This window comes from Nomascus leucogenys, chromosome 20 (genome assembly GCF_006542625.1).
Source record: "Nomascus leucogenys isolate Asia chromosome 20, Asia_NLE_v1, whole genome shotgun sequence".
NCBI lineage: Eukaryota > Metazoa > Chordata > Mammalia > Primates > Hylobatidae > Nomascus > Nomascus leucogenys.
In genome coordinates this window covers 58,968,156-58,981,752 of record NC_044400.1, presented here as the reverse complement: position 1 = coordinate 58,981,752, position 13,597 = coordinate 58,968,156, and the positions used below count along the sequence as shown (strand labels likewise).

The window sequence follows — 13,597 nt, the reverse complement described above, 5'->3', positions numbered from 1 at the left end:
GTCTGGGCGACAGAGCGGGACAACGTCTCAAAAAAAAAAAAAAAAAGAAAAGAGAACAACCAATTGCTAAAGTAGAGTAGCAAGGAATCAGAACTTGTTTCAAAGTAAGTGAAGTGGCGGCCAGACTAGGTGACTCAAGGCATGACTCAAACCCGACTCCGGGGGCTGTCAGCTCCCGGAGGCGGGGGGGCGCGGCGTCTAACACGTTTTAGGAAAGTACCAGCCTTGTGTTGGGCGACAGGAAACCTCCCGGGGAGATCGGCCTGGGGCTTCTCCTGCCCTACAGCCTGACCTCTCACTCTGCGTACTGGAAGCGACTTCCAACCTCCTGGCTTCCCCTTCTTCCCTTCGAGGCTCCCCACCCCTCGTCTTCCATCCAGCGTCACTGGGCGTGTGCGTGTGTTGTGTGCGGAGACGTCGGGTCTCCTCCCCCGCCGCCCTCCGCCCCGTGCTCCCAGCCACGCGCCTTCCCGCCCCGCCTCCGCGGCGAGCGGCTCCCTTCCCACCCCGCCCGCGCCCGCCGCCCGCCGCCCGCCTCCCGGGCACGCGCGGCACGAACGGCGCCCGGAGCTGCTCCAGACAAACACCTGTCCTGCCTTGGCTCCGCGAGATTTGGGGCGAAAGCTTAGGGAACAGGGGGCACGTTCTCGCGAGGTTTAGGAAATTTCCCACGGCCGTGTTGTGTCTGAGCCGAGTAGTGGAAGGCGGTGGGAAGGAGGTGTAGCGTGAGACTGGACTGCCCGCATTGGGTACATGCGCAGTGCCGCTCGCGCGGCCGCGCCAATCCTGCAGCGCCTTCAGCAGGTTTCGGGCGGCGAATTCCAGTTCTCCGGGTTTTGGGGCTCCCTGCGGGAGGCAGTGCTGGATCTGGGAATCTCTAGGAAAGGAAAGGGCAAAGGAGGGGAAAGATGGGGGGCTGCAGGTAGGAGGAGGGGGCGGGGTTCGGGCCCTTCACCCTGCTGTTCAATGCCCAGCGGGGCCAGGTTCGCCCGGGGGGTTTCGGGATCAGGCCGCCTGAAGCGCGATTCGGGCAGCCGGCAGCGTCCTCGGCTGTGCCAGGCCCTCGGGTGGCCCGGTTCCCTGTGCAGTAGTGGCCTCAACACACACCTGGGCTCACACACGGTGGTGGCTGCGATGGGGTCTTAGAGAGGCCATGCGGCACGCGAGCGGCAAGAGCTTTGATCGGGGCCTCTGGCCCGACTCGGAGGTGGGAGAATGTGGCTCTCAATTCCAAGGCAGTTTTCCCTCTGGAGAGAACTACTCCACACTCTGGCGTGTGTCTGCGAGGTGGCCATTAGGGGTGTCTTTGCCAGAGGCCTTGGCTTGACCTCATTTCACACCCAAGGAGAACGCTAAGGCGAGAGAGCTCAACTGCAAAAGTTTTCCGCTTGCGGAGCTCTGGAAGGGCCTCCTCATTAGCATGGGGGGGTGTAATGAATGAAGACAGTTCCCGACGTGTCACTTGCCCGAACCCCAGGCATCTCTGACGCTCCTGCACCAAACGCCGAGATTAGCATAAAGGAGGCGCCCAGGGAACATCTGAATGAATGAAAAGAGCTGGGAACCCAGAGTGAGCGGGAAGCCGCTTGGAAAACACCCATTGAGGAGGTGTTTCATCTAGGCCTGTGAAACGCAGCCCATTTTCCCAGGACCCCTCCTCCCTTCTCCTCGGCCCCGCCTCCTGACCCCTCCATTCCTCGTCCCCGTAGTAATCCCCTCCGGTTTTCCTCAGTCTCCACGTACGTCCCTCAAGGCGCGTCCCAAAACCCGGATAACTGGAGCGCTCCCCATGGACCACACGGAGGGTTCGCCCGCGGAGGAGCGGCCTGCGCATGCTCCATCGCCTGGGTAGGTTTCCAGGGAAGGCAGCGAGCAGGATCCCCTACTCTGCGGGCGACGCGAGGCGTCTGGCTCTTCGCGGCGGCGGCGAAGGGAAAAGGAGCGCGGGGGCTGGGTGGAATCGAGGAGTGAGGAAAAAGGGAAGGGGCGGGGGAGAGGGACCAGGGAAGGCGTCGGGGGGAATCTCGCGAGGGTTGGAGTTTTGGCGAGAGTTTGTGGAAGATGGCGCCTGTTGTGACAGGGTAAGTCTGAGGGAATCGGAGCGCTGGGAACCAGGAAAGTTGCGGGCGTCTGGCAGCCCACGGCGGGCAGCGGGTTCGGGGGCCGCGGCGGGCTTGGCGTTCGGGGGCCCGCGGGGGCGGTGTCGCGTGCGCCGAGAGCTGCGGCGGCGGCGGCGGCGTGTGGCCGTGCGCTGCCGCTCTGCGCTGCCGTGGCTCGGGCTCCAGCGCGTGAGGGCGGGCGGCGGCGGCGAGGCCGGCGGGTGCGGGCGTGAGTGCGGCCGGGCGCGCGGGGCCCTCGGGCGCCGTGCCTCCCGCGCGCCTCTGGCGGGCCCTGCCTGGGGGCCCCGTGCATCTTTGTTCCTCGCGACCGTTGTCGCCGCCTCGCCCCGCTAGTGCCCCCGGCCCCGGGCGCTTTGTCTTTCCCCGCTGCCCCCCGCGACTCTCTACCCCCGGCCCTTTGTTTCGCCGCCTTGGGCGCTTTGTCCGACCCGTGGCGTTCCGCATCCCCTCTCCATCTCCTCCCCTCCGCTGTCCTTCCTCCCGTGCCCCTTTGTTGTGCCCCACTCTTGTCGGTAGCCCAGTGACCTGCCACAGCCCGGGCACTAGATTCCTGCCTCAATTGTTCTTCCATTGTCTTTCTCCTGTGGGTCCCCTCTCACCTTTCTCTATGGTCCTGGATCACCCCCCGAGGCTTTGTTTCCCCCATCCACGGGCTTATTCTCTCGGCACCCCCTTCCTCTCCCGTCATCGGTTGATTTATCCACAACCCACGGTGTACGTCTGCTGAACTGTCTCAGCCCCGGGGACTCCATCTGCTGCTTCTAAGTGCACACAGACTCTACGGTTTGTTGTTGTTCTGTGGGTCTGAAAGATGCATGGGATCCTTAGTTTCCTCCTCCGCACCTCTTTTTCTCGGGATTTCTTGTACTCCCCCTATCGCCACCCCTTTCTCTCGGGATTAAAGCGTCTCCAATTTTCATCGCCGTCTCTTTAGTGCCGTGGGTTGTTTTGCTTGGAAACAGTAGCCCTGGAAAAAGATCTGGTCTCTTGGTGGTTCTTGCGCCCCCGGCCCCCGCCCCCCTCCTCGTTCCTGACGGCGTAGGCCAAGGGCAGCTGTCTGTCGAAGCTTTGCAATCTAGGTTGCCTGAGGATGATTGGAGGGTATCGTAGGACGGTTAGAAGGAGGCTCAAGATGTATATATGTGTTTTTCTGTTAGTGTTTGAGAATAGTTTCAGATATCCACAATGGATATTCATTTGGCGTGTGAGTAGGAGTTGAGTGAATTTCCATGTTAAAAACTTGTGAGTGTTGGGGCGGAGAATTTCAGCATTTTCTAGAAATCTGGATTTAGAATTTATCAGTAACTTCTGCCTCATAAGGAAAAGGAGAGGCATTCCGCTTGGGAATTTTATATAAATGTTTTATTTTTTCTTAATCATTAGATAGTTTACAGTTTTGTGCTTTTTGCTGCTCTGTAGATGCGTGACAACCCTTCTGTCCCATCATTGGGGTTGAAATGAGGACAGCACCGAAGAGTGCAGTTTCTGGTTGATGAATACTGCTTCTAGGATCTTTGTGGAAGATATTAACCAAATGCAGTAAAAAGTATACGTATAATATGTATATTATATATATGTAATAGCCTGTAGTGAGATTATTTTAAAGACACTTCTAGTGTTAAAGGACCCTTGAAGTGTTTCGAGTTCTTATTGTTTTGGTAATGCTAAAAGCTTGGGGTTGTGTGAATGGGGGTGGGGGGTGTGGTGTGATATATTTTAATGACGAGTTATTCTGGTGCTAGGAATAAGAGTTATTATATTTATCAGGATTACTGTGCTGATGTATTCTTCAAGAGTTTGTTTTTTTCTACTGGTTGATCTCTACTTTTAGAAGGTATGTTACCCATAAAATCATTTGGAGTGTCATTTCATTTACAAACTGAAGTTCCACAATAGTAAAGTGTTGTTGATAGAGGACATACGAGATCTACTCTAACGAGTATTGGGGCATTGGAAAATATTTTTTTTTTCTGGCTGTGATTAGAATTAGTAGTTTGTGTTTTAATTAATGGAAAACCATGGTTTCATAATTGATACATAAGTTTTTTGGTGAAAATCTGCAGTCTGGGTCGCACGAGTGGGTTTTACCAATAATCTTATGTCTCCCTTACTTGTACATAATCATTGTTTTGAAGATAAAATCTTGAGCTCACTGGTTCTGTGACTGGGAGCAAAGTGTAAATACTGTGTAATAATGGAAGGTATTTTGCTCTGACTTGTACCTGTAAGAATGATTACACAGACATGATAAAAGCGCTTTTACCATTTGAGTTGCGTTTTTCTTTCCAAACCAAATCGTGTAAGACTTACTTACACGATTGGTGAAATAAAACTGCTTTTAATTAAATTATAACAGCAGCATATTTCGAAATCTGGATGAGTTGTGGCTGGAGAACTTTCATTCTGAGTATTAACTGTTAAAGCTTTTAATTTTATTATCCGTGCATATTGCCGATGGATCTGTGAGTATATTTTCAGAAAACAATAGACTTGTAATATTTTCAAATCTGTACTAATATACACTTGTAGGCATTAGATTTTAAGCAGTTAGGTTTGTGAAAAAGTTACCTGTTGTCCTATACCAACGGATTTCTATCAATTTTATTTTTAAGTGGGTAAGATCAAAATTGGTTTGGTTGAAAGGCCATTCTTGCCAGATGTAATTCATTAAATAACCTTTGGCACCCTTGATGAGTAAGGCATTAGGAAAGAGTTGTTTTGTTTGAAAGTTATTACACATCTCATTCTTCTGTTCATTTTTAGAAATAAGATCCAGGACTTGGCTTTAAAGCATTATTTTGCATTTTGCTTCCTCCTAATACTAAATTTCATGTTATTTCAACTAGGGGCAGTATTTTCTCATGGATTGACTAAAAGTTGTTATTTTTGGCATCTGGCTTTGTGATTATTTCCAAGTTACTCTACTTCCCCTGGGCCAGTTTCCTAACTATGTAGTAAAATGGGAATTATAATAACTTGCCACATCTGCACAAGATTGCTGTGCCTTAAGATTCGCAGAGAGCGTCCTTGGATGAAAACTGTGGGGAACGTCTAGGAATTGTTACTGAAATAAGCTAATGTGAAGTAGGTCATATTTTATAGGAAGTCAAATAGGAGGTTTTTAAGTTCTTGGTACGACACAGTAGCGATAGTGGGATTTTTAAAATCCCAAATATGTATTATAGTATGGGTAATAAAACAGATACCTTTATTCCTGCCCCCCATAAACTTAGAGAGACAAGTAAAACAAATTACAGGGTGATGTGTCGTGTGTGTGTGTGTGTGTGTGTGTGTGTGGTGTAAGAGATTGAAGTTCTGTCAAACTCAAATTTAATAACATTATAAAATTATGGGATGCCTTTCCTCTTTTGTTTTCTGCATGTAGCAATATTTTATTTATTTATTTTATTTTATTTTTTGAGACAGGGTCTCACTCTATGGCCAGGCTAGAGTTCAGTGGCACAATCTTAGCTCACTGCAACCTCCACCTCCTGGGTTCAAGCGATCCTCCTGCCTTAGTCTCCTGAGTAGCTGGGATTACCAGCGTGCACCATCACACATGGCTAATTTTGTATTTTTAGTAGATATGGGGTTTTGCCATGTTGGCCAGGCTGATCTCAAACTCCTGACCTCAAGGGATCTGCCCACCTTGGCCTCCCAAAGTACTGGGATTACAGGGGTGAGCCACCATGCCTGGCCTGCATGTAGTAATATTTAACAAATGGTAGTACAACATACTTTCACTGGACTCTAAGCCAAGTCTGTTAATAGCAGTGATTAATTTTAAATATGCCTTATATTTTCTAGTGCTTCGTCATTTGCTCTTAAGAATAATTTCTAATAACCATGACTGTAATTTCAGATTTGACTCTTGGCCTTAGAAAAGTGTTTTGCATTTGAGGAACACTCGTAGATACTTACTGACTGAATGAAACTTGTTGCTTCTTTGTTCTTGATAGATGATACCGTATTCCGTTCCGTTCCCAAAGCCACGATTCCTGATTCCTCTCTCACCTGCCTTTACATTTAATTACTGAGAACTGATCATTTTTTCTTCTAAAAAATCCTTCAATCTGTTTCCCTTATCCTCACTGTCACAGTTCATGCTGTCATTTCTCACCTGGTTTACTGTGACATACTGACAGCCTCTTTCTGCTTCTAGAGTCACCACCTTTATCCAGCTTCCACATGTAGCAGAGCAGTCTTTCTAAAGAGCAAATCTGATCACTGCTTAATCTAAAAACCTTTCAATGGCTCCCCCTAGCAGCGTTCATTAAGAGAGGCAACAGAGTGGAGGGTTATGAGCTCACATTTAGTGTTTAATCTGAAATGGGTTCCAATTCTGTCTCTGGCACTTAAAACCCCTGCCACTTAAAACCCCTGTAACATTGACAAGTTAATCTCTTTATCAATTGCAAGATAATTATTCCTAACTCAGAAAGTTGTTGTGAAGATTAAATGAGATAATGTATGAAAGCATTTAGCAGAATTCCTGGCATGTAGCAAGTGCTCAAAAGATGTTAGCTACTGTGGCACATAGGATCCTCCGTAACTATTTCATTTGTCTCTTCTCCAGCTGAGTTGTTGGCCATTTTCTCTCCATAATCAGTGTTTCAGTCATATTAAAGTATTTTGACATCTCTGCATGAGCCCAGCAGTTTAACGCCTTCTTGTGTATGAAAAGTAATGGTCCTTAGTAGGTTATTTCTCAAGACTAAGGATGTATTCTAACCAGATCTACCAGACTACATTTGGTGCCTGGCTGTATAAATATTGTATATTTAATACAGCATTAAATGCTGTATATAATTCTCTTGGAAGCATGATACTAAGTTGTAATTATCACACCCAAATATTGTTACTTGGTGGCAGGTATCATTTATATTCTTATAGTTAGAAGATCATCTATCACATGATAGAGACTCAGCAAAAAGAATTTTTGAACATAGTACTCAGTGCTTTGAAATCTTGATGCAACTTGGTTCATGTGGCACAATTTTATAATTGTGTGTGCACTTGTGTGTATACAGTATATGTGTGTCTAATTCATATATATGTATAATTTATATATAGGTATTTGACTTTGGTCCTGTAAGGAGTAATTGCTGAAGTACCCAGAGGAATTGATATTTTCAGCCACAAGCAGTCTCATAGCCCCTGAGAACATTATAGTAGGGCTCTTAGGCAAAAGTTTTTTTTTTTTATTGTTAGAAAACACTACAATATATTTGTACAAAACTGACAAGTTTAAATTTCACTTTTGTGTTTTATATGATTGGCTGTCAGTGTTTATCAAAAGATTCCATTATTTTTAACTGTTTTCAGTACTAGATGGCTAGGGATGTATGTTAGATTAAACTGTAGAACACTGTAGACTGCTTTTTGGGGAATCCATGCCATAGAACCAAATAATAAGTTGATAATCTACATGGAGACTCAGGTCTCATGGACATATTACTTACAGATAATTTCTTTAAGCGTCAGGTTCTACCTCTATAAAATAGGGGATGATAATTATATTTTATCTGTCAGGCACATTGTGACTGTCAAGTAAGGTAAATTTTGTGAAATAAGGTCAAATGAAACAGTGTATGTGTAAGTGACTTATAAACAGTAAAGCATTCTATACAAATATTTTAATTACTATAAGAATCAGTTTCCTCTGGTAACCTTTCATCTTGAGCAGGGCTCAAGATGGACTTTTTATACTGCAAGCTGTGGTTTTGTGGGTCATGTTTTAGGAAGACAGCAATGTATTTGGTGCAGAGGACCGCAACCCTTGAAATACGTGCTTTGGCATTTCAAGCAGACATATTTGTTAAATTACTGCTTGACCACGAATGTTGTCATTGAGTCACCCCCAGCTTTTTGGGGTCTACTTCTTACTGCTCTCTTCTCTGCTTGGGCAGCTGTAACAATGTAGGAATGTTGAATGTCTAGCTGCTACTATCTCTCAGACACTTATACTGCCCACAGTTCTGTATGCCTCTTAGGCCTGGCACAACATCATGGTGTTGCTTATGGCTCATTAGACCTGCTGCTTAAGGGAATTAAATGATATCCTAACGGTCTAAAAAGGGTAATGTATTTCCTGAACATGTCATATTTACTGTAAGAGGTTTGGGAAGGTGTCACAGGCACTGTAAGTGGTAGTAATTACCTATCTGTATAGATATTTATGTAATTTTGTTGTGCTGAGACAATGCATAATGGTAAGTTTGAGAGCTTTTCAGTCATATTGGTGAAGTTTATGGCAATCTTGGGAATGTTTATACTATCTTAAGTTTACAAAAAATAAAATTTAGAAAACACATTTTTTTTAGGCATTCTGAGTTGGCAAAAGCCTTGCAATGAAAGCTGCATCTATTTGATGTGAAGCAGAATACACTAGAAAATCAAGTTGACCCTGGAGGTTTTTTTTTTTTTTTTTTTTTTTGTGTTCAGTAGTCTTAGCCTAAGAGCCAATGATTATCTGTGCATTGTTAATGAGATGATAATCAGAGTTGTAAGTGAGTAAGAATAGTTTCTCATAAAAAGTTTACATAACAAGAGAAAAAATATTTAATGTTGGGCGCAGTAGCTCAGGCCTGTAATCCCAGTGCTTTGGGAGGCTGAGGCGGGAGGATCGCCTGAGCCCAGGAGTTTGAGGCTGCAACGAATGGTGATCATGCCACCGCACTCCAGCCTGGGTGACAGAAAGACCCTGTCTCAAAAAAAGAAAAGTTTTTCACTCTATAAAACTTTTTTATAAGTATGATAAAGATTGTGTTATAGAAGTACAGTATTGCTTTATGAAATATAAATGTAATGTAGATTTTTTTAAATAATGTGAACAGTTTATTATGGACATAGTTTAATTTCCTCCAGTACAAACTAGCTTTAGGCTGTTTTGCATAAATAGAACAAAGGTATATGTTCCCTTTTGGAAAACTGCAGATCTGCTAAGATTGTGCCAGATTTTGCCAGCATATTTTTTCACATCTTTTTTTTTTTTAATTTGAGTGATAAAACTTTTCATGCAAAAAATTACCTAGTTCTGTACAAAGCTCCTAATCCATACACCATTTGGAGTAAGCAGAAACATTGGGGTCCTAAGACGTGTAGGAAGGGTGTTAAGGAAAATATTAATAGTATAACCATGCTTTAGTGTTTCTCCTTTTCATATTGTTTTAATAACTATATTTATTAAATAAGCAGTTGAACACATATTAGGTATAAGACACTCTTTGTGCTGGTCCTATAAAGATGGCTAAGAAATGGTTTGGTGAAGTTCATGACTTGGTAGAGTGTACACAGGTAATTATTGTGTAAGGGAGATTATGATAAGTGCTGTAACAGATATTTAGTGTTGGTGGGAACACAGATGTAAATGATTATCTTTAGTTGGAGGGGAGTTCATAGAAAAGGTGAGAGTTGATAGGGAGTGATGGGAAATTAAGCTGGAAAAGTGATTGGGAGCCTCTTGGAAGACCTTGAGTGCTAATCTGATTATTTGGTTTTTTGGCTGGTTGGTGTGTTTTAGAGACAGTCTCATCGCTCTGTTGCTCACCCTGGAATACAGTGGCACAGTCGTACTTCACTGCAGCCTCAACCTCCTGGGCTCAAGGGATCCTCTTGCCTCACCCTCCCCAGTTGCTAGGACTATAGGTGTGTGCCACCAAACCCAGGTGTGCACCAGCAACCCCAGCTAATTTAAAACATTTTTTTTGTAGAGACAGCCTTGCTATGTTTTCCAGGCTGGTCCGGAACTCCCGGGCTCAAGTGATCCTTCTGCCTTGGTCTCCCAATGTGGTGAGATTATGGATGGCCTAAGATTTGAATATTAATCAGGGATGCAGAGGACAAGGGTAAGGTATTGAGGTTTTTTTTTTGTTGTTTGTTTGTTTGTTTTGATGGAGTTTTGCTCTGTTGCCTAGGCTGGAGTGCAATGGCGCGATTTTGGCTCACCGCAACATCTGCCTCTTGGGTTCAAGTGATTCTCCTGCTTCAGCCTTCCGAGTAGTTGGGGTTACAGGCATGCGCCACCACGTTCGCCTAATTTTGTATTTTCAGTAGAGATGGGGTTTCTCCATGTTGGTCAGGCTGGTCTCAAACTCCTGACCTCAGGTGATCCACCTGCCTCAGACTCCCAAAGTGCTAGGATTACAGGCGTGAGCCACCATTCCTGGCGGCATTGAAGGTTTTAAGATGAGGTAAGGCTGGATGTAAACATTGTAAAATAGATTGGAATTGGTGGACAGCATAAGAGAAATATAATCAAAATCTGATTTTGGTGGTGGGCCTAGGAATGAATAGGCCAAGAAGCTCTTTTTGAAGCAGGGTGATATAGGGAACTTTGGAATAATTGTACTGTAAGTCACTAAAATAAGTTTGTGGCTATGAGCATTTCACTTAAGCTAGGTCTTTTCCTTTGTCTAAAAAATGGAAGAAAATAATACTTCATGGTATTGATGTGAGGATTAATAAGATAAGAGATAGAAAATGCCTAGCTTAGTTCTGGTAATAGTAGGTGCTCAATAAATAGGTTCTCCTTACCCCTTTTCTGAAGTGTAGAATTTAAAGGATAAGATGGGAGTGGGGTACACCCCCTTCAGAAGGGAGGGTAGGAAAAAACCTGAAATTAAAACCTGGGTGATAAAATAATCCGAAAAGGAAACGTTCTGAGTAAGGTGAACAGATTTAAGAGAACCCTCTTAACAAAGTATTGTGCTTATTGTAGGTCTTTAATAAATGCTGGATGCTTATTTTTGCATACTTCTGTTACACTTAATAACATGGTTCTGCAATTATATAAATTTATCTGTAATTGATTGTCTAATCTGTCAGTGAGCTTCATAGGAAAAGGAGCAATTATTTTACTTACCTTGCACAATTGTGGAGCACCTACCATCTGCCAGAATGTTATTTGCTGGATGAATATGGCTTGAGCAGATTTGGTAATAAATAACACTTGCCACTAGGTGGCTCTTAGTCTAAGTGATAAAGCTGACATTCAGCGTAGATAGGTTTTTCTACCTAGAAACCCACGTAGAAACTGACCCCCTGGATTATATTCACTTTTTTGCCTCTTCTGTACCTATATTTTTTGAAGTGGAATATGAAACACATATCATATAGAAAACTCATTTAGACTGTTGAAAATTAGAAAAGTGTAATGCCTTTAGAATATGTCCTGTAGAAGAAGCAGAATGGAAGCACAATGAAATTCACAAGTGAACAAAGCACATTTCCCCATCTCTCAATGAGCTTAAAGTGAAGCATGATGGTTTGATTTTAGGCATTGTTTTTTGTTGTTATGACTGTGTAAATTGCTTTAAAGGAAGATATTGTGAGGATTTGTTTCTCAGAGGATTTGATAAACGATGATGAAGTGTGGTGTGTACTGATGCTGGGCTATGATTCTCTGTGCTCTTATTTATATTGTACTCTCCCTGTTGAGTAACATACCATCGAATGGTAAGTTACATAACATAGGTAACTACATCCTGTGTGTCATGTGTGATATGTATTGTTAAATCCATTAGATTCAGGAAATTTTAGAGCCGGAGAAGACCTTACTAATCATATATTCTAAAAGTACCCACTCATTTACACAGACAGGTTAGATAATGGCTGAGACACATTCAGTGACTGAGCTAGTTCCTGGTTTGTTTTATGGGGGAGGGGAAGGCCTATGTTAGTCTTTTTTTTTGAAACAGGGTTTGCTGTCACCTAGGCTAGAATGCAGTGGTGCTATCATGGCTCACTGCAGCCTCAATCTCCCGGGCTCGTAATCTTCCCACTTGAGCTTCCTGAGTAGTTGGGACTAGGTGCACACCACCATGCCTAGCTGGGTTTTGTAGAGATAGGGTTTTGCCGTGTTGCCCAGGCTGATCTTAAACTTCTGGGCTCAAGGGATCTGCCGGCCTCAGCCTTCCAAAGTGCTGGTATTACAAGTGTGAACCACTGTACCCAATGTTTTTTTTTTTTTTTTCTCCATCCTTTCTATTTATCTCACTCAGCCGCCTTTAAATGTTACATGCATTTTTAAAAAATAGCCCTTTTTCTCATATGTGCAGACTTAGAGTAAGACTGCAAATCCCTCAGCTCCCAAGCCTTGATGGGTAGAGTGTGGCGGCTGGTGTTGCTTCATTAAATGGTCAGCTTGGAGCCTGCCTGCTCTTTCCTCGTTTGCTGTGTTCCTGTTTTGGTGCTGCTTATGAACTTTATCTTGTATTTCTAACTGACCAGGTGGCCTCTTCAGGAACATAGTTCCTGCACACCTTTTTATCCACTCTGCTTCAGTTGCTCCTACTCGAAAACTGGCTGGACGCAGTTACCACTGGCTTACTCCAGTCTCTACCTCTTTTCTCTCTAGCTTCTTGGTTATGCCACCTGCAATAAATTGCAGCTGGCTGTTTCCACAGCCTCTGGAAGGGAAGATGGAAGGACAGAGGAGAGTGAAAAGAAAGAAGGCTGTCATACAGGGAAGAGAGGCGACAACTTGAAATTTTATATTGAAAGATGATCTGGTTTATGAACATGATGATGTGTGTAGTGAATTTTTTCTAGTGTATATGCCAAGGCAATATTATTCTCTTGACTGTGGGATTCATTAAGCCTGTTGTATCTGTCATCCATGCTTATCCACATGTCAAGGACGTGAATTAATTTCAGCATTCCAAAGATAGTAGTGATAGTATATGGTAATTTACTTACAGCTTATAATAATGAGTGTCATTATTTGATTAAATGGATATTACTGAATTAATGGGAGTTGCCATGTCACTATTGTAATGTTAAAAAAAAAAAAGACCTTTCAGAGGTTATTTCATAATTATTGGTAAGTAAGCCATTCTTTGTCCTGGCCTTCCTCCCATGTATTCAATGTGATATGTACACTTTGCACACAGGATTTACTGACATGTCATTTACTTAAACTTACAGTTTCTTAGGTACCCTAACTCCTGGAAATTGTCAGTTGCTTAAATAATTAAATACAAATAAATCAACTGTCCACCTAAGCTACCATATACATTTTTGTTTAAATTCTAATGTAATTTAAAAGACATTTATTTAATTTTAGCTTGTTTTCATAGTTATTTCAGGGAAATGACCATCTTGGTATGGAAATTTTTCTTAGGAATTAATTGATTTCACATCTGTATAAAATAATCATCTTGATTATTTTTCTTGTTGGAAAAGTAATGTTTGTTATAAGAAATTCAAAAGTTAATTTATTTACTTCTTGAGACAGGGTCTCGCTTTGCTACCCAGACTGGAGTGCAGTGGTGCCATCATATCCCACTGAAGCCTGAAACTCCTGGGCTCAATCCTTTCATGTCAGTCTCCCAGGTAGCTAGGGCTACAGACACTCGCCACAACTCTTGGCTAATTTTTGTATTTTTTGTAGAGACGGAGTCTCTCGCTGTGATGCCCAGGCTGGTTTCAAACTGCTGGTCTCTGGTGATCCTCCCATTTTGGCCTCTCAAAGCACT

General features: G+C 43.7%; 2 protein-coding genes across 4 annotated transcripts in view; both read left to right on the top strand.

The window, feature by feature from the left end:
• The first annotated feature begins 753 nt into the window (after positions 1–753).
• LOC100594552 lies at positions 754–1,852 on the top strand. Its single transcript, XM_030800824.1, is given in 3 exon segments — positions 754–774; positions 776–922; positions 1,733–1,852. Coding segments are annotated over 3 exon segments (288 nt in total).
• Positions 1,840–13,597, top strand: part of LOC115830379 (recombining binding protein suppressor of hairless) — a 115,126-nt gene continuing 103,368 nt past the window's right edge. For 2 of the 3 annotated variants that reach the window (XM_030800817.1, XM_030800818.1), the window contains exon 1: positions 1,840–2,081. In XM_030800817.1, coding sequence (XP_030656677.1) covers positions 2,062–2,081 — 20 coding nt within the window. In that variant the 5' untranslated portion in view covers positions 1,840–2,061. Of the gene's footprint in view, positions 2,082–2,266; positions 2,904–13,597 lie in introns of those variants that run through there. The other variant, XM_030800822.1, reaches the window with a different exon arrangement.